The sequence below is a fragment of the Pseudopodoces humilis genome, chromosome 20 (genome assembly GCF_049639895.1).
Source record: "Pseudopodoces humilis isolate 2021_Gansu_Grassland_sample_001 chromosome 20, ASM4963989v1, whole genome shotgun sequence".
Lineage (NCBI taxonomy): Eukaryota > Metazoa > Chordata > Aves > Passeriformes > Paridae > Pseudopodoces > Pseudopodoces humilis.
The window spans coordinates 12,478,260-12,497,431 of NC_142219.1; the positions used below are offsets into that span (position 1 = coordinate 12,478,260).

The window sequence follows — 19,172 nt, forward strand, 5'->3', positions numbered from 1 at the left end:
CCCCGTGTCCCCATATCCCTCACCCATATGTCCCCGTGTCCCATGTCCCCGTGTCCCCATGTCCCCATGCCCCATGTCCCCATGCCCCATGTCCCCATGCCAGGGCTGTGTTGAGCCGTGCAAAGCCCAGCTCGTGGCCGTCAGTACATTCAGAGCTTTTCCAATGGGAAAAGTGCTTTTCCTAAGGAGAGGACGTACCGTGCCCCGCCGTGCCTGCGCGGGGGAATGATGCTCCGCAGTGGGGTGACTGTCCCACACGGGTGGCCTTGTCCCAGACGGTGGGACCCAGCCCCAGCCAGCACAGCCACCAGTACCCTCAGCTTGGCTCCTTGCAGCCTTAAAATGTGCAGGGGGAGCGTGTCCCCGTGTCCCCAAATCCCTGCCAGCCACTGCATCCCAATGTCCTTCCTCACAGTCCTCTTTCCAGGGAAGTGACAGCTTTCAGACGGTGCTCAAGGACACCTGTCCTGTTGCTCTCCATGATGACACCGTCCGTGGGGGACAGAGTCCTGCCCTGCTGCCAGCTCCCACAGCTCCCCGCACGCCACGGGAGCACGAGGATGGCTGAGGCACATCCTGGGACCAGCCCGTGCCCCGGCATCTCCTCGGGGATGCGCTGTCCGGTCCTGCTGGATGCTGGCTCTGCTCCGCCCGCGACACTCCGGGCTCAACGTTCACCCCCTCAAGGGGCAATAAATTACCGGAGGGCAGATGGGGCCAGCGCAGGGTCCGGGTAATAAATAGGAAAGCGGGAATCTGGGAGGCAGCAGAGAGGCAGTGCAGGCGGGCCGGGCGCTCATGAGGGGCTGAGATGAGGTAGGAGGACACGTGCTGCCTGGCCGATGACCTGCACGTACTTCCTGAGCACCTGGCAGCCCTGCTGCTTCTTCTTGAAGGCGCTCTTGCCCTTGGAGCTGTCCCCGTACCTGACGTCCACCTGGAAGATGTTGTAGTTCTTGCAGAGGAGGCAGGTGAGGTTGGAGATGAGGCCTCGGGTGGTCTTGGTGGTGTTGTGGAGCCGCTCGAGGAGCTCTTTGGCCATGGGGTTGAGCTCCTCCTGGTCTCGTGTGATGTTTCCCAGCGAGGCGTTGAGGAAGGCGAAGAGCTTGTACATGGCCACCATCACCTCCTTCCTCTCGCTCGTCCGGTTGACGCGGAAGGCGGGGAAGAAGATGCCGGCGGGGTTGCAGAGTTTGTCACTCTCGCTGCTGAACGGTTCTCCCTGGCACTTCAGCTGTGAGGAGAGGGGAGCATCACCACGTGTCCCCTGTGTCCCCCCCGCCACCGTCCTCGCGGCGCCCCCAACCCTCCCCCTTCGTGCGCTTGTGGCTCAAACCCCCCCGTGACCCCTGACCGTCCCCAGGCTCCACTCACGTAGAGGCTGAAGAGCTCCTGGGCGGTGGCGTTGAGCACGGCCACCTGCCTGCGGGTCTGCTCCTGCACGTTGGAGCGGCACAAGCCGTGGCTGGGGCAGCCGGAGCCGCTCAGCAGCAGCGCCCGGCCGGCCACGGGTCGCCGCTGCAGCAGGAGCAGGGCCACGAAGGGCACGACACCTGTGTGGGGAGAGAGGCCGGTGTCACGGCGGGGACAGGAGCAGGAGGTGGCCCATGGGGACCGCGTTGCCACTGATGCAGAGAATCCACCGAGGGTGACCCCAGCTGCAGGCACCCGAAGGGAGAGTGTCCAGCTGGAGCGGGGACTCATCCCGCTTGGGTGTGTGTCCAGCCCGGCTGGAATCCCCGGACCCCCCACTCTGCCGCAGCTCCCATCCCGCTGCCGTCCCCCTCACCTGCCCCCCGGCCGGCGCTCCCCCGCTTCCCTTCCCGGCGGGGGGCCCCGCAGCATTCCCACATTTCGCAACCGGCCCGGTGGCGACCTGGCGGGTTTAATCAAACGTGCAAGGCGCTTTTTCCTCCGTTATCCTGGTCCGGGCGCTTCGGGAGCAAGGCCCCACCCCGGCCCGGCTGACTCAGCGGGGCTCCCGCAAGGAAACCTGCTCTCGGCGTGCCCTCCCTCCTCCCTCCCGCCCCCGGCCCCACCGCCTGCCTCAGTTTCCCCGTCCGAGGAGTGGGCGCAGCGCCGAGGAGCCCTGAGGAGAGACGATGCAGCTGCCAGAGACTCCAGCCAGGAAATCCCTGGACGCGGAACAAGGGGACCCTTGAGCCTCCGGCAGCTGGGTCGCCCCAGCGTCCCCTCCTGAGAGCGGGGCGCTGCGACCCCCAGTCCTCTGGGACTCCCCCAAACCGGGATCCATCCCTGCTCGGGGAGGCCAGACCGCCTCTGGAGCCCTGGCATACTCTGGGCATCCTCGGTGAGGGTGGCCCGGCTGTCCCCGCTGCTGGGTGACCTGGATGCCACCAGCAGGGCCCCGTTCAGGGTGGGGGTCCCGTGCCCCACTGCGGGGCTGTCGCCGGGCGAAGTCCCCGGGCCGGACGAGCGCCGAAGCCGCCCGCACTTGTCAGCGCCTCGGACGTGCCGCCGGTGCCGGGTAATCTAAGCCCCGATTTATTTACCCTGCCCAGGTGGGAAAGGACTTACCTGGGCGTGTTCCGATCCCTGACCCGCCGCTCCCCTCCCGCACGGGACGGGGGAACCCTGCCTTCCCCGGGCCCCGGGTGTTCCCACGGGACGCAGACCCCCTGAGCCCTCCGAGCCCCTCTCGCTGTGTCCCCCCGGCCGCTGCTCCTGAACATTTCACAGCTGGGCACAGCTCGGCACCCACGTGTGCCAGGGGCTGGGCGGGTGGGGGGTCCCGGCTGGGTGCTGCCCCCGTGGGACCCCCCAGAACGGCTTCTGGGGTGGGGGCTGCTCCCTCCAACCCCCCTCCTGCACTTGGCAGCCTCCCCATCCTCCCAGCGCTCCCGACATGGCAGCGGCTCGCAGCATCGGGAGACCCAGAAGGAGGAAAAGCAGGAGGGGGGGAAAAAAAGTGTTTAAAAGTACAAAAAAGAAAAAAAAAATCCCCCCCTCCTTGAGATATTTTTTTTTCCCTTGGAAGCATTTCCAGTTATATAAGTGTCCAGATGTTGGCTGCACCGCGCCAGCGCCGCGCTCCGCTCCCGCTGCCAATTCCCAGAGATGCTCATCCCGGGGGGGACCCAGCGCGGCGGGAGCCTCGTCCCGGCTCCAGCGGCGGCATCCAAGCGGGACCCGCCTGCACCCGAGCATCACCGGCAAAAGGAGGCGAGGGGGAGGAAAAAAGGGGGAGGGGGAGAAGGGGAAATAGTATCCCCAAAGTAGATTTATTTTTTTTTTTTTACCTGCCGGCACGAACTTCATTGTGAGCCGCGTCCCGGGAGCAACTTAATAGGGATTGGTGTTGGCAGAGGAAGTTTTCAGAAATTCATGTTCATACTGGGGGACTTCTCGGGGTTTATATACCGGTCCGGCAGCCAGCCTGTGTTGTAAGAAGAGGGGAGGAGGAGGGGGGGGGGGTGGGGGAGAATCACCCGCTATCGTTACTTCTATTGAAACTGGAAATCAGGAAGTCGGAGGGTTTGGAAATAATGAATGATTCTTAGAAATAAACTTCTGAAAAAAAGTTGATGTCACACGAAATTTTGTGTCGCCTTTTGTTTCACGCGCGGGCTCGGGGAAGTGGGTGGGCTGGGAAGGATGAATTGAAGCCCCCCCAAGGGAGGCGCACGTGGGGTTCGGGGGTGTCGAGGCGCGGTGGCGAACGCGCTGTGCTGTGACTCAGGAGCCGCAAGCACTTTCACCCCCGGGTCCCCCTCCCCGGCCCGGGGCTTCCCCGCTGGCTGTCGGAGCAGGCAATAAAATGAAGGAGGTTAAAAAGTCTGGTTTGGGGTTTTTTTGGGGTTTTGGAGGGATGGAAGGCGCGGGGAAGCGGTGGTGGGGGTGCCGCGCTCCTCGGTCACGGTGGGATGGCAGCGGTGTCCCCCAGCCCGCCGCTGGCTCATCCCTTTGGGCAAAAGTATTATCAGTAAAGGGTGGATTTTCTTCAGGAAAAAGGACAAACCCACCCAGAGGGAGAGGCCGGACCGGCCCCCCCAGGGTTAACCCTTCCCTCGGCGGAGCTGTCCCCTGCCCGGAGCGGGCAGAGGGCGCTGGGTCAGCACCTCGTAGGGATCCCATGGGACCAGGACACTGCGGAGTTGCTCGCTGCACGACTTGGGTGAAAAACAGGTTAAATGGATTTTTTTTGTCCTTCTCTGTATTTTTTTTTTCTCACCGGGGTCGAACTGAAACTTTAATCAGGTTTAGCAAGTTTATGCCCCGGCAGGTGAACCGGCGGTGACAGTCCAGGAACGATGACGCAAGAGCCACCACGACCCCGGCTGTCCTCCCTTGGCAAGGAGGACACGGCGAGGGGGGACACCAAGACCCCCCTGTGCTGGCGGGGTTGGGCCGTAGCTGCTGCTTGCCTCGGTTTCCCCACGCAAGGACCAGCCTGGTTTGATGCCCAGTTTAGCCCAGTCTGGTCTTAGTGGGACATCAGGGATGAGCTGGGGACTGTGGAGGGCGGGGATGACGAGCTCCATCTCCCACCCTGCAGCCTCATCCCAGTCTTTTTGGGATATGGGGAGCAGCACATCACATATTGATGGACATCTGATGACCTGACGCGCATAATTAGCTGAGGAATTTATAGCACTTAATTATTAGCGTAGTGAACGTCCGGGGGACTTTGTGTGCAGGGCTTGACATGGATTTCCCTTTTTCTGGATTTCCCAGGAGCAACTGAGTCCAGGCTGGAGCTGAGCTGGGCTTTGGTGTCCCCAGAGGGGTGTGGGACCCCTGGTCATGGTGGGATCATCAAGGTGGCACCGGTGTCCCCACCTGCAGCTCAGCCCTTAGGCAAAAGTGTCAGGATTAAAGGATGGGTTTTGTCTAGGAAGAAAGACAAACCCGCGGATCTCTGCAATGGGGGGATGCTCGGCTGGGAAAACCCGAATTCCTGGTCCAGACAGGCGGGATAGGGAGATGGCAGAATGGGAGATGGGAGGTACCAGGATGGGACATGATGCCCAGGAATATCCCCTTTCCCATTCCCGCACGGATTCCTGCCGATGCCCTGTGAACGGGCAGCCAGAACGGGGATGCGGGAGCGTGAGAAGACCATGACAGGAGCTGGGGGGTCCCAGCGTGTCCCAGGGGGGAGCGGGAAGCGGGGACCGGGGGAGCCAGCCCCCCCGTCAGAAGAGACTGAGGGTCGGGGACCTGTGGAGTTTGGGGGAGGTTGGTCAGGGGACAGCTGTCCCTGCTGTCCCCCCTGTCCCCCCTGTCCCCATCCCCACCTCCGACCTCCCCAGGGACACGAGGACAAGCCCAGGGTGTTCCAAGGCCACCAGTGCCATGCTGCTGCTCTGTGCCCCTCCGAGCGATCCCGTCTGAGCATCCCTGCCCGTAACTGTCCTCAGCTCCACCGCAAACACTGCACCCCGTCCCTGTCCCCTTCCCTGTCCCCAGGATCCTTCTCTGCCGCATCCCTGCCCCTGCTGCTCCCCCATCCCTGTCCCCGTGCTGCCCCCTGCTGCCCCATCCCAGAATTGGCCTCTCCCCATCCCAAAATTGCCCCCGCTGCCCCATCCCAACTCAGAACTGACCCCATCCCTGTTTCGGAGCTGTCTCCTGCCCCTTCCCCACCCCAGACCTCTCCTCTCCCCAGACAGCAACTGTCCCTTCCTGCCCTTCCCCATTCCATCATTGTCCTTCCACCGCCCCAGCCCCTCCAGAACTTCCCCAGCCCCTCCAGAACTGCCCCAACCCCTCCAGAACTGCCCCAGCTCCCCCCATTACTGCCCCCACACCCCATCCTTCTCCCCCTCTGGCTCCCCTCCAGGTCCCCATCCCTCCAGGTCCCCATGCAGGGGGGACACTCAGATTCCAGGGTCACCAAAAGCCCCGTTTGTCCCCCAGGCGTGGGGACGAGGCTCTGGTGGGATCGGGGGGCCCTCCCGGGGGGCTGAGCAAGGGCTGAGCGAGGCGGGAGCTCCTGTCCCCGGGAAACCCAGAGCTGAATAACGGAGGGCACCGAATTCCCCTTTGACTCACGATGGGGCCCTGCTGGGCCTGCCTCAGCCCTGTCCCTGTGCCCCACCGGTGCCACCCACAGGTGTCACCCACAGGTGTCACCCACAGGCTTTTCCCACGAGTGGGCACTGGGGTCCTCTTGGGGAACACCAAAGAAGCCACCATCCCTTCAGTGACACTCAGCTGGTGTCACCCCACCTTTGGGGTCCCCCAGCCCTCCCCACGGTCCCGGGGGGTCACGTACCTGCACCGTCCCCTCTGCAGCCCTGTCCAGAGCCGGGTGGGCAGCTCGGTGGTGGCACAGTCACGGTCACTGTCACGGTTACCCACAGCACCCCAAGCTGGCCCGGGCTGCTTCATGGTGACATTGTCCCACCACGAGTGTCCCCAGATGGCTGTGGTGGCCGTCCTGGTGGCGAAGCTCCCGGGACTGACTCAGGCGGTGCCGGCGGCACCGCACACGGCACCCGCGGGGAACAAGTGACTCCACGGGGACACATGACCAGGTCTTAGGATTTTTGACTCAGAGGGACTGGTGGCAGTGGGTGGCCCGGTCCCCACGGTGGCCCTGGCCAGACTGCAGGACGCTGCACTCAGCATGGCTGTGACGTGCGGCACAAGGTGTCGTGCGGCCCGTGCCGTGCCATGGCACACTCCTGGTGGTGCCAGGCCCTGTCATGTCACATGCCCTGTGCCACCCTGTGCTGTGTGCCACGTTCTGTGCCATGCCATGAGCCACATCCCAGCATGTGCCATGCCATGTGTCACACCGTGTGCCACATCCCGTGTGTCCTGGAAAGGACATCAGGCACAACCTGGCCACCAGAATACAGCTTCTCCCTGCCCACAGCCACCAGGACAGACACAGGGACAAAGGGACACAGGGACACGACGTCTCAGTGGCCCATGGGCCAAAGTCAGCATTTTATTTCCTTTTGCCATTGTACAAAAATAAAGAAATGCCATGTGGGTGAGGGCACTGCCCTTCTATGTGTACCAAAAATACCAATATACATAAATAAATTCTTGTGATGTTCATAGTTTAACACCATACAAAAATATAATAAAAATAGATATTTATATATTAGAAATGTCCTTAAATACTTCTGCAAGCTGCAGGAGTTAAATTAACCCTAACAATCAATAAATACAGTAAACACACAAATATTAATGTATAAATTAGGGGGGAGGCAGTGGGGGCTGTCACTCACTGTCACAGTGCTGGGCTGTGGTGGCACGGCCTGGGAGGCTCAGGGGGGACACGGAGGGGACAGGGATGCTGGGAGGATGGGAACAGCCAGCGCCCTCCCGGGGGACACTGAGAGCACAGAGACACCGAGCAGGGATGAGGAGAGGGATGTGCAAAGGGACACTGAGCTTGGGGACACCGAGCACAGAGGGACACAGACTGTGCAGGGACACAGGACACGCCAGCTGCTCTCTGGGAGCGGAGCTGGCGCAGGGCAGGCAGGGATGACAACACCGGTGACAGTCGCCGGTGGCAGCAGCACTCTCCGTGGGCCCGGTGGGGGTGCTGGGCGAGCAGCTCTTAGTCAGGCTGTGTCACCCGACCCATTGAATCACTGGAAAATCCGGCAGGGCTCGGGGACAGGGAACAGCCGCGCACCCGAGGGACACCCGGCTCCACTGGGGCTACCTGGATCCAATGAAAGTGGGGCAGGATGTGCGAGAGCCAAGCAGGGCTGTCCTGCAGCCGAGTGCTGGCACGGGGAGCGCAGGGTCGGTGCCGTGAGGGGGCTCCGTGGTGCTCCCCGGCCATCCTGGCACCTCCATCCTGGGAATGGGGCTGGGATCGCGTCACATGGGATGGAGATGATGGAGATGATGGAGATGATGGAGATGATGGAGATGATGGAGATGATGGAGATGATGGAGATGATGGAGATGCAGAGGGAACTCCAGTGCCGGCGGGGCTGCCCTAGGGGTGTGCAGGCAGCCCCGAGCCCCAGCGCCATCTCCCCTTCTCCCGGCGCGTCCTGCGGCTCCCGGCCTCCAGCTCGGCGCTGCGCTCGGCCATGAAGCGGGCGTAGCTCCAGAGGATCTGGCAGCCCTGCAGCTTCTGTCGGAAGATGCTGAGGGATGCCGCGGGGCTGGGGAGGGGTCGGCGGCCGGGCCGGGGGCTGGAGGCCGGGAAGAGCCCCGCCAGGTTGTTGAGGAGCGCTCGCACCTTTCGGTGGGTCCTGCTCAAGCGGCGAAGGATTTCGGCCTCGGGGTGGTAGAGGTTGCGCTGGTGCCGGATGATGTCCTGCAGCGCCTGGTCCATGTGGATCATGGGCCTCCGCAGCCTCCGCAGCCCCCAGGGCCCCTTGGCCGGCCTCTGCAGCCACTCGGGGGTGTTGCTGGTGCGGCAGATGTTGTGGATGGCCAGGTGCTGCTCCTTCTCCTGCCCAGACATTGGAGAGGAAGATCAGGGATGTGGAAGCAGCACGGGGACCGCCCCCCACTGCCCCGAGGAGGGGACGGGCGTGACCCCTCGGCCCGGGGAAGGGAACTCACGTAGAAAGTGAAGAGCTCCAGCGCATCCTCGGCCATGAGCCTCACCAGCGCCTGGGTCTGCTGCACGGTGGGGGCCAGCGGGGACCTGCCCCCCTGGCCCGGCACTGCCCAGAGGATGAGGAGCCCTTTGGCGACAGCTGGGGAGGAAGAGAAGGGAGTCAGGGGCATGGCTGGGTGCAGGGAGAGCCTTCTCTCACAACCCTACCCCGGCGCCAGGAATGCTGCTTGCACCCCAGCCCTGTCCCCGCTCCAAGGATGACCCAGCCCCGCGACAAAAAGCTGCTGGGCACCCGGTGGGGAGGAGGATGACGGTGCTGGGGATGCTCTGGAGCAGCCAGGATGTGCAGAACCACCACAGCAGCTGCTCCAGCAGCTCCACCTGCCAGCACGGGCCACCGCAAAAGAGGGGACAGCAGCGACGCTCCTGATCCAGTCCCGCTGTCCAGCTCTGGCCAGTCACTGTCCCAGTCCCGCTGTCACCCTCAGGACTTTGGGTATGGCACTGAGCTCACACACAGCCTCTGTCCCTTTGGGCAAGCTGACCCCTGACCTTCTGCTGCTGGTCCCCAAAGTGTCCCCTCCTGCCTGCCCCTCCCAGCGTCCCCTCTCTCCCAGGCTGCCCACCCCCAGTGCTCCCCATGTGCCACAGCAGGGAACGTCCCTGTCCCCGCCAGCCCCCGAGGGAGGCGACACTGCGGTGGCACAGCCCCGGTGCCATCTGCCGCCGCTCCGCTGACTCAGCCGCCATGGGGGCCCCGCGGCCGCGCTCCCTCCGCGGCTCCCGGGGCATCGGAGCGGCCGGGGCGGCGCGAGGGGACACGGGGACACGGGGACACGGGGACACGGGGACACACGTACCTGCCAGCACACCCCAGGGCCGCCCGTCGCACCGCATGGCCGGGGCAGGGTGTCCGCCCGGGGCTGCCGGGCGCACAAGCCACTTCCTTAAGTGCTCGGCGATGGGGAAGCTCGGCTTTTAAAGCGCACCCGAGTCACCCCCACCTCCGAAGGAGGCACCCGGACCCAACGGAAGGCAGCGAGAAGTGAAGGCATGGCCCGGGGCCCAATGAGCAGGGTGAGAGCAGCGGCGGGAGGAAATGGGGCCGGCAGGATGATGGGGATGTTCTTCGAGTCAGTTCCTCGAGGGAGTCCGGGTGGGTCCAGCCTGCGAGGCTGCGGTCCCACGGCTCATCCCGGATCTGGCAGGACCCCCCAGTCCTGGCTTCTTGGGAAAGAAACTTTTTGATTCACGCTGATGTCACCGCTCAGCAGCCTACAGGTTGAACTGAAACCAGCGCCGGCTGCCCCGAAACCCCAATGCAAAAGAGGGCAGTGGCGGCTGGCAGCGGGGACAAGGATGTCACCCATGTGCCACCACGGGGTGTTTCGAGTCCCAAATCCAGCTGTGGAAGGCAAAAATCTACCCTGGCAAGGAGGGAGACGGAGGTGCGGGAAGTGCAGAGCATCCCAGCACGGCCTGATGCTCTGAGGGATGCTCCGTCCTCCTGCTCACACCCACCCGCACCCTCCGGGTGACAAATTTGGGTGCTGAACCAAGTGGGGGACACCAGGCTTAGCCTCTGTGCCCGGCAGCACCCACGGGGACACCGAGGGCACCGGGTGGTGCCCGAGGCAGCGCTGCCCTGGGAGAGCCCTGGGCCTCGGCACGGCCCCACCGGCACCGCCCTGGGGCTGGCACAGCCTCGGCACCGGCAGCAGCAGCCAGGGCACCCCCGCTGTCCCCCCGGACTCCCCTTCCTGGCGGGAGGAGCCCGGAAACCACGGGGGGTTTCCCATTCCTTAGAGATGGATGTCTCCGTTCCGGGGTGTGTCGCAATCCCGTTGATTTTGGTGACCCTCGCTGAATTTACGCATTTGGAGAGTTCGGCACAGCAGGACAGATTAGAAATTAACAGCTCCTTCCAGGAGGAAGGATGCGGCGGTGACTCACTTTTACAAGTGCTTTATTTTCCCAAAATTTCCCTGCCCCTGACCGCGCCACGACTTGCACGGTCTGCTTCCTCCCCAGCCGCCTCTGAGGACTCCTCCTCTTCCTCCTTCCCGGGGCGTCCCCGGCAGAGGAGGCGGCTGGGGTGGGCTCTGTGGGGCTGGGGTGGGCTCTGTAGGGCTGGGGTGGGTTCTGTGGGGCTGGGGTGGGCTCTGTAGGGCTGGGGTGGGCTCTGTAGGGCTGGGGTGGGCTCTGTGGGGCTGGGGTGGGTTCTGTGGGGCTGGGGTGGGCAGGGCTGTGCCCAGGGCAGTCCTAGAGATGTGGAGAAACCAGATCTTGCTCGCTCCACAGCAGTTTGTCCATCCCTCCTCAGGTTGCCCAGACAGGCTGTTCCACCCCACTGCCCCTGTGTCACCCACCCCATCCATCCATTCACCCATTCACCCATCCATCATCCATCCATCCATCCATCATCCATCCATCATCCATCATCCATCCATCCATCATCCATCCATCCATCATCCATCCATCATCCATCCATCCATCATCCATCCATCCATCCATCCATCCATCCATCCATCCATCCATCCATCCATCCATCCATCCATCCATCCATCCATCATCCATCATCCATCATCCATTATCCATCATCCATCCATCCATCCATCCATCCATCATCCATCCATCCATCCATCCATCCATCCATCCATCCATCATCCATCCATCCATCATCCATCCATCCATCATCCATCCATCCATCCATCCATCCATCCATCATCCATCATCCATCCATCCATCATCCATCCATCCATCATCCATCCATCATCCATCATCCATCATCCATCCATCCATCCATCCATCATCCATCCATCATCCATCCATCCATCATCCATCCATCCATCCATCCATCATCCATCCATCCATCATCCATTCATCCATCCATCCATCCATCATCCATCCATCCATCATCCATCCATCCATCCATCCATCATCCATCCATCCATCATCCATCCATCATCCATCCATCCATCATCCATCCATCATCCATCCATCCATCATCCATCCATCCATCATCCATCCATCATCCATCCATCATCCATCCATCCATCCATCCATCCATCATCCATCCATCATCCATCATCCATCCATCCATCATCCATCCATCCATCCATCATCCATCCATCATTCATCCATCCATCCATCATCCATCCATCCATCATCCATCCATCCATCATCCATCCATCCATCCATCATCCATCCATCATCCATCCATCATTCATCCATCATCCATCCATCCATCCATCCATCATCCATCCATCCATCCATCATCCATCCATCCATCATCCATCCATCCATCCATCATCCATCCATCATTCATCCATCCATCATCCATCCATCCATCATCCATCCATCCATCCATCCATCCATCATCCATCCATCATCCATCCATCCATCCATCCATCCATCATCCACATCTCCTTCTTCCTGTTCCACTCTCATCCATCCATCCATGCCCTGCCCTGAGGGTGATCAGGGTCCCCACCCTCAGCTCTCCCCTGCCCTCAGGACACCGCGGTGGTGCCACCCGGGGATGGCAGCAGGTGGCCACGACTGTGCAATACCCAACAGGGACAAAAATAGCGCCGGTGACCGCATGGGCCAGCAGCAATTTCTTCATCAGCGGGAGCGCGTCACCAGCGTCCCATGACTCGGAGGAGGGACCGAGACAGGAAGGAGAGTGCCTGGAGAGCCGCAGGAAGTTGCAAGAGTGTGGGGCTGACGTGGGCAAGCCGTGCCAGCGGCGGGGCACTGTCCTTCTCGGAACGTGGGAGAGCAGGGGATGGATTTTGGGGACAGGATGGGAGCAGAGGTTCCCAACACGCTCCTGCTGGGTCTGGCTGAGGACCAGGACCCCCTGGGGGCCCCCACTGGCTGCAGCACCCCTGGGAAAGGCACAGCCCCCACCCCGTGTACCCCACTTTGCCGTGCTGCCAGCAAGGGAAAAGGATGTGGGGACACAGTGGCAGTGTGACAGGGACATCCCCAAGCCCGGGGTCAAGCTCCTGCCTCAGTTCCTCCCCAGTCTGGCCCAGTGTGGGTCAGGGGGAGGACATAAATGTGGGCTTGGGTTTCTCCAGGGCCGTGATTTACTGTGGGCTGAAGCTTTAACCCGTTTTTCACCCAAAATACCGAGCAGAGAAAGTGGCCGTGTCCCAGTCACCTCACAGTGGGACTCTGTCCCCCTGTCCCATGCCAGCCCCTGCCACCACCAGCTCTGGGCATCCTCCCTGGGCTGCACAGAAATAAAAATAATAAGAATTTTATTGACTTATCAAAAACTGTGAAAATACCACTTGTGAGGGGCTGGGTGTCACCATCACCCCTCCACGACAGCTGACAGCCAGTGCTGGTGCTGAACCAGAGCCCCACTGCCCCCTTGGAGATTTTTGGGGTGCCAGGGGTAACCCCAGCTCCAGGAATGCTCTCCCTTCCATGGGGCTGGTCCAGGGGTGTCCCTGAGCCTCGTGGCCACCCCTCCTTTCCGAAGGGGACACATCCCATCAGCCCCAGGCTGTCCCCTATAGCACCATGGTGGCACATCACTGCTCTTTGTCCCCCCACCCTGTGTCCCCTCCACCTGGACACACCCACCCTGCCACCCACCCTGCACAGGCCAGGCAAGAGGGACAGGATGGCACACGGGGACTGACCCCGCTCCTGTGGGCCAGTGCCCACTGCCACAAGGCCATGTCCCTAAAGCCACCCCATCCCCAGCACAGAGGGAGCGATGCTGTGCTCTGTCCTGTGCTGGGGGATCATTCAAATGAAAACTGAATGAACAGGGGTGGGCAGGAGGAGACACCACGCCGGGACAGTCAGTGTGGGGACAGCCGGCCGCTATCTGCCACTCTCCTGCCGCTGCTGCAGCAGCTGGATGACCTCGGCAATGCCCTCCTCGGGGACCTGCGGGGGACAGAGGGGGTGTCAGCCTCAGGGGACACCCCGGGGCTGGCAGGGGTCCCTGGGGAGGGGCAGGGGCTCACCAAGGCGTGATCAAAGTTGAAGGTGCTGATGTAATAGGCCGAGATGTCGGCGGCCGCCAGCGGCTCTGCGATCTGCGCCACGATGCCACACTCGTCTGGGGGCACAGGGGGTCTCAGGTCACTGCCATGGGGACATCCGGGGACAGCAGTGCCCTAGAGCACCCCCTGGGTGGCAGTGGCACAAGAGGGGACACGGCCACCACGGCCACACTCACCAAAGCCAAGGGGCTGTCCCCCAATCCGCACCATCCGCCACAGCTCCCCCGTCGAGCTGGTCAGCAGGAGGTCACTGGGGAAGCTGAGGGGGATGAAACCAAGTGTCACCCCCTCCCTGAGCCCCCAGACCCAGGGACAGAGGGACAGACAGCCCCGGGATGGCACTTACTGCTTCTGGGTCTCGGCATCCATCACAATGGAGATGTAGCCCTCGATGAGGGAGAAGGAGAAGAAGGTGATGGAGTCGAGGTCCTGGCTGCTGGTGGCTGCATCCCACGGGGGGCTGCTGAGGGGGAGGGGACACAGGCAGGGGTCACAACCCCAAAATGGGGAGGAGAAGGGCTCGGTGGTGGCACTGGGTGTCTGAGCATCATGCTGGGGTGCTGCAGGGTGGGAGGGGAGGGGACAGGAGCAGGTGGTCCCCACAGGGTCTGCAGCTCACAGGTGACACCAGGTTTTGGGGCATTCTCAAAAGGCCACGGTCACTCTGGAGCAGGAGCATGTCACCAGAAGGGACCCCATCCCAGGGGACACGGGAGGACCCAACCAGGAGCATTCCCTTCCCCCAGCACCATCCCCACTGCCTTTTCCAAACCCATCCCCTCCTGCTTTACAGTCTCCCCCCCGGGACTCGGTACAGTGCTGGCTTTGTCCCTTGTGTCACCTCGGGGTTCCCACCCCTCACAGTGCAGCTCCCGGGAAGGCAAAACCGGTTTGGAAAACCCATCCGGAGCCTGAAAACCCACTGGGACCAACGGCTGGGACCAACGGCTGGGACCAATGTCACCGCAGGTCAGGTGGCACCAGGCAAGGGGCCACCCCCATGGACTCACCTGTGGGAGTAGAAGAGGACATCGATGAGCATGGTGGCGATGGCGGGCAGCGTGTCGGGGGCCACCGTCAGGACACAGAAGCGGGTCTGGGGGCTCTGCACCGGGTGCAGCGTGGGGCTGGCGGCTGCCAGGGGAACGGCCGCGTGTCAGGCCTGGGGACAGCTCGGGGACAGTCCCGCAGTGCCACCCCGTGGCCACCGCGCCCACAGCCCGGAGCCTCTCGGGGCGCAGAGGGCTGGCCCGGGGGTCCCAAAGGATGTGGGTGTCACCGGTGGGAGCTGCAGCATCTCGGCAGGGACTGGGTGGCCCCAGATGGGCATCTCCAGTGGGAACTGGAGCATCCTGGGGGGGTCCCCCAAAGACACAACTACCGCTGGTGGGAGCAGGAGCACCTTGGCAGGGACTTGGGTGGTCCTGGGAACAGGGTGACCATGGGGGTCCCCCAGGATGCGGGAACCACCCATGGGAGCAGCATCTTGGTGGGGACCGGATGGCTCTGGGACAGTGTGGCCTGGGGACAGGGTGGCCTTGGAGATCCCCCAGAGATGTGGGTTCCACTGGTGGGAACTGGATCATGTTGGTGGGGACTGGGTGGTCCTGGAGGTCCCTCGTGGATATGGGCACCACCAGCTGTAGCTGGAGCATCTGGGTGGGAATGGGTGGCCCCAGGGGACACAGAGCACAGTGTCACTCACGTGGCTTGGGCTTGAGGAAGCCATTGCTCACATCATCGCAGGTGACAGGGACACACTCGCCACTCTCCTCCCTGTAGATGTCGAACTCCCCGGCCAGCGTGTGGATCACCACGGGCAGGTCCCGCTCCCGCACCTGCTCCAGGGCGTGGGATCAGGGCCTGCACTGCCTCCCCTCCCGCAGGGCACACAGGGACCGTCACTCACCAGGATGAAGTCGGTCTGGTACGTGGAGAGCATCAGCACCGAGACGTGGTGCTCGGCCAGCGGCGCGATGACGGAGCGCGCGATCTTGGTGACACCGGTGGCCTGGCAGCCGGGGACCTCCCGCCCGTTGGAGACGACGCTGAGCACCAGCCACGTGGAATCTGCCACCTGCATGAACTCGGAGGGCGGCAGCTCTGCGAGGGACAAGGGACACTGAGGCAGGCGGCTCCACAGGGCTCGGCACAGAGGCACAGAGGCGGTGCCAGCTCGGGCACTGCGTGTCACGCTGTCCCCCGGGTGATGAGCGGACCCAAGGCAGGATCAGTGCCAGGTGTGGGGACACTGGTTTGGGGGTGCAGATGAGCTCCATCCACAGGGGGAAGGAACCAGACAGGGCTCAGCTGCTCCACAATGGGATTTGACCATAAGGATGAGGGGGGCAAAGGCTACAGCTCTCCCAAACCCCGAGATGTGTCTCTCCTCCCTGTGCCAGCACCCCAGGCTGGGTACATGGGGGTGTTGGCACCGCACCCCAAAACCAGCACCACCAGGGCCCTGAGGCTGCCCAGCTCATCCTCTGCCCCCCAGGAGCCCCCAGCCCAGCTCCCACCAACAGAGATGCTCGCGAGGATGCACAGGGACACTGGAGGAGACAAGGGGAGGGTCCTCCTTCTGTCCTGGGGGTCCCAGCACCTGGTGCCAGCCTGGTGGAGAGAGCCCAGGCTGGCAGAGGGCCACAGCTGCTTCCCAAAAATCTGCTGGTGTTGGCAGGGTGGGCACATGCCAGCTGCTCCTGCCTCCCACCCCCCTCGCTGCCACTCTCCTGCCCAGGAGAGGGGCTGGCACCACTCAGCCAGGCTGTCCCCTCCTCTCCGGGCTCCCTTTCCCAGCGAGGGACGAGCCAGGGCACCCAAGGGGTCTCCAATCCACTCCTCCCAGCCAGGAAAGGTGGGAGCAGCTCCCACGGGAGATCACACAAGCCCCGGCCCTTCGGTGGGCACCCAGTGCCCAAGCCCCGCTGAGACCCCGAACTCATCACACCAGTGGTGGAGGCGGAGGTCGCAGGGCAGGGTCCCCACCCACGGAGGGGGACCCCAGCAGGGGACAGGCTCTGTACCCCTCTCCCAAACCCGGCCCGGGGCAGGGCGGGAGCGGGGCCGGATCCAGGGCCTCGGCGGGTGTTCCCAGCGCCGGTTCCTGTGCAGGAAGCGCCAGAACAGCCTCGGCTCGGGCCCAGGGCCCAGTGCTGGGAACAGGGGGGCGGGACAGGGACTCGGGGACATGGGGACCTGTCCCAGAGCTCAATGTTTAATTGCTTTTCAACACCACCCTGGGCGAGGCTGAATGCAAGGGGACCCATCTGTCCCCGTGTCACCCAGCCCAAGGCTTAACCCTGATCCCCAAGGGAAGAGGGGGTGCAGCTCTCCTCGGCTGGGGGTCCCCCTCCAGCCCGGCAGCGGGGGGACACTGGCAGCCCCCAGCCAAGGGGGGCTCACAGGGCACTGGGGGGCCGCGGGCTCGCAGCACCATTGTTCAGCACTTCCCGCCCTCCCCTCGGGATTGAGGAATACTTGTCCGAAGGCCCCGAAATAAAACAATACATGGGGAACAGCTCTGGCTCCGGGAGAGCCCGGACGCGGTCCCGTCCCACAGCAAAAGGAGGCGAGCCTGGGACCTGGCCCTGAGTGCCCGTGGCCGGAGCACTGACCCTCGTTCCTTGGGTCACGGCCAAGGATCCGCTGCGCCCGGTTCCTGCGGCCTCGGCAGGAAGGTTTGGGCGTGGGAAGCTGGGCCGGGATCCGGACCCTCCGGCTCAGCCCGCTGGGCCGGTACCCCCGGCAGGACCGGTGGTGAGGGTGATGCACGGCACACACCGGGGCACCAGCGGTGGGGACGTCACTAAATGACACATCCCTGGAAGACTGGCTTGGAAGGGATCAAACCTCCCCAGGACACCCCAAAATCTGGACCCCACTGCCGGACAGGGCTCACCCCTGCCAGCCTGGCTGGCCCTGTGCTTTGCCCTGCCCTGCCAAAGCTCCAGTTGGCCCTCACCGGGCAGAGGGACGGGATGAAATCAGACACGGGAATGATGACAGGAGGGCTGCCAGAGCCTGGAGCGCTGCCCGCGGCCATCCCGGGAGGTCCCTGCGCCCTGCTTCGGGCTGGCACCGGGCTCTCCGCAGCCGGGTGGCAGCTCTGCCCGGGAGGAGCGAGGGCAGCCACGCCGGGAGAGCCTCTGCCGGGCAAGCCGGTACATCCCTGGCGCAGGCGCCGAGGGGACGGGATGGGCACGTTCCGAGGGAGCCAAGCACAAGCCGGGACTCGCTCCCTGCGGCCCAGGCGTGGAGCCGGGCTGGGGACGCGCACAGCTCCTGTCGGCGGTGCCAGCCCCTGCCAGGAGGCCACCGCTCGGTACCTTTGAAGCCCTCCTCGTCCAGCATGACCGTGTAGTCCTCGGGGGTCTCCGTCAGACTGAAGAACTTGCATCTGAAGGAGAAGAAATCGGTGCTGCTAATCCCAAAACCGCCGCCGTTTCCCGGGGCCCGCAGTCGGGGAAAGGAGAAGGAGAAGGAGAAGGAGAAGGAGAAGGAGAAGGAGAAGGAGAAGGAGAAGGAGAAGGAGAAGGAGAAGGAGAAGGAGAAGGAGAAGGAGAAGGAGGGTGGTGGTGGGGGAAATAGGCCGGTACCGGCAGCGCTGGGGCAGGAAGAGCAGCTTGAGCAGCGGGTGGGTGTAGAGCCAGAGCCCGCGGCGGGCCAGGCTCAGCACCCGCACCCGGTGCTCCAGGATGTGCAGGTCCATGGCGGCCGCGCCGCCCCGGGACCCGCCGCCGCCGCCGCTATAAGGGCGGACACGGGACCGCCCCGGGACCGCCCCGCATCGCCCCGGGACCGCTCCGGAACCGCCCCACATGTCTTCGTCAACGCCCTGTGACCGCCCTCATCGCCCAGGGACCGACCCGGGAACGCCCCGCATCTCGCTGGGACCGCCCTGTGACCGCCTGCCTGGCTCCGGGGCCGCTCCGCATCGCTTCGGGCCCCGAGCCGGCACCGCCCCGGGACAACCCCGGTACCGCCCCGGGACAACCCCGGTACCGCGGAAAAGGCAACGACCCGGGCCCGGCGCTCCGGGAGCAGCCTCAGGTCGGAGCCCCGGGATGCCCGCACTGGAGACCCGGGGTAGCCGCACCGGAGCCTCGGAACCAGCCCCAGTACAGAGCTCCATGGGGCCCAAAGCAGCCCAAATTCAGCGTTCCGTGGTGCCTGGAGCAGCTCCAACTCAGAGTCCCGGGTTACCCCCAAACTGCAGCTCTGGGGGTGCCCAGCCAAGGGTGACCCTCTGGGAGCCACTGCCAACCCCACCCAGCATCCAACCGGGTCCCACACGCTCAGCCCCAACACCAGGCCTGGAAAGGGGATTCACCAAACCAGGGCCACTGCCAGGAAAAAGAGGGTTTCTGGAGGGAGGAATGGAGGTTTGGGAAGAATTCCTGCCTGCAGAAAGCAGGCGAGAAATGGCCTGGGCATCATTTTGGGATGGAAAGCTGAGCTCTGGGGTGTCATGGGATTAATTAATGGTCCCCGGCTCTGTTCAGCCACAAGAGCTGTGACAGTGGGAGAGGGGGGAAAGGCTGGGATGGGAGTGCACCCCTTGGCACCCACCAGGGCCTGCCAGCCACCACTATCACAAGCTGGGGCAGGTCTCAGCCTCCTCCCATTCC

The 19,172-nt window shown here is 63.4% G+C and overlaps 3 protein-coding genes across 4 annotated transcripts; all 3 read right to left on the reverse strand.

Annotated features, from left to right (window-relative positions):
* Positions 1–181: 181 nt before the first annotated feature.
* Positions 182–3,327, reverse strand: LIF (LIF interleukin 6 family cytokine). The gene is made up of 3 exons (XM_088065162.1): positions 3,261–3,327; positions 1,375–1,553; positions 182–1,234 (listed from the first exon to the last, which is right to left on the reverse strand). The coding sequence occupies exons 1-3, from the start codon at positions 3,277–3,279 to the stop codon at positions 797–799; spliced, it is 636 nt and encodes a 211-aa protein (XP_087921288.1). The 5' UTR covers positions 3,280–3,327; the 3' UTR covers positions 182–796.
* A 4,606-nt stretch (positions 3,328–7,933) lies between these two features.
* Positions 7,934–9,406, reverse strand: LOC102114426 (uncharacterized). Its single transcript, XM_005524628.2, has 3 exons — positions 9,370–9,406; positions 8,512–8,648; positions 7,934–8,398 (listed from the first exon to the last, which is right to left on the reverse strand). The coding sequence occupies exons 1-3, from the start codon at positions 9,404–9,406 to the stop codon at positions 7,934–7,936; spliced, it is 639 nt and encodes a 212-aa protein (XP_005524685.1).
* A 3,357-nt stretch (positions 9,407–12,763) lies between these two features.
* Positions 12,764–18,304, reverse strand: CASTOR1 (cytosolic arginine sensor for mTORC1 subunit 1). 2 transcript variants are annotated; one of them, XM_014253733.2, is made up of 9 exons: positions 18,141–18,304; positions 17,871–17,941; positions 15,452–15,645; positions 15,248–15,380; positions 14,553–14,676; positions 13,889–14,002; positions 13,719–13,801; positions 13,504–13,598; positions 12,764–13,423 (listed from the first exon to the last, which is right to left on the reverse strand). In XM_014253733.2, exons 1-9 carry the CDS (start codon positions 18,251–18,253, stop codon positions 13,358–13,360), a joined length of 993 nt encoding a protein of 330 aa, XP_014109208.2. In that variant the 5' UTR covers positions 18,254–18,304; the 3' UTR covers positions 12,764–13,357. The 2 variants fall into 2 exon arrangements, with proteins under 2 accessions (XP_014109208.2, XP_014109207.2); XM_014253732.2 differs by having other exon boundaries at positions 13,889–14,005.
* Between the last annotated feature and the right edge of the window lie 868 nt (positions 18,305–19,172).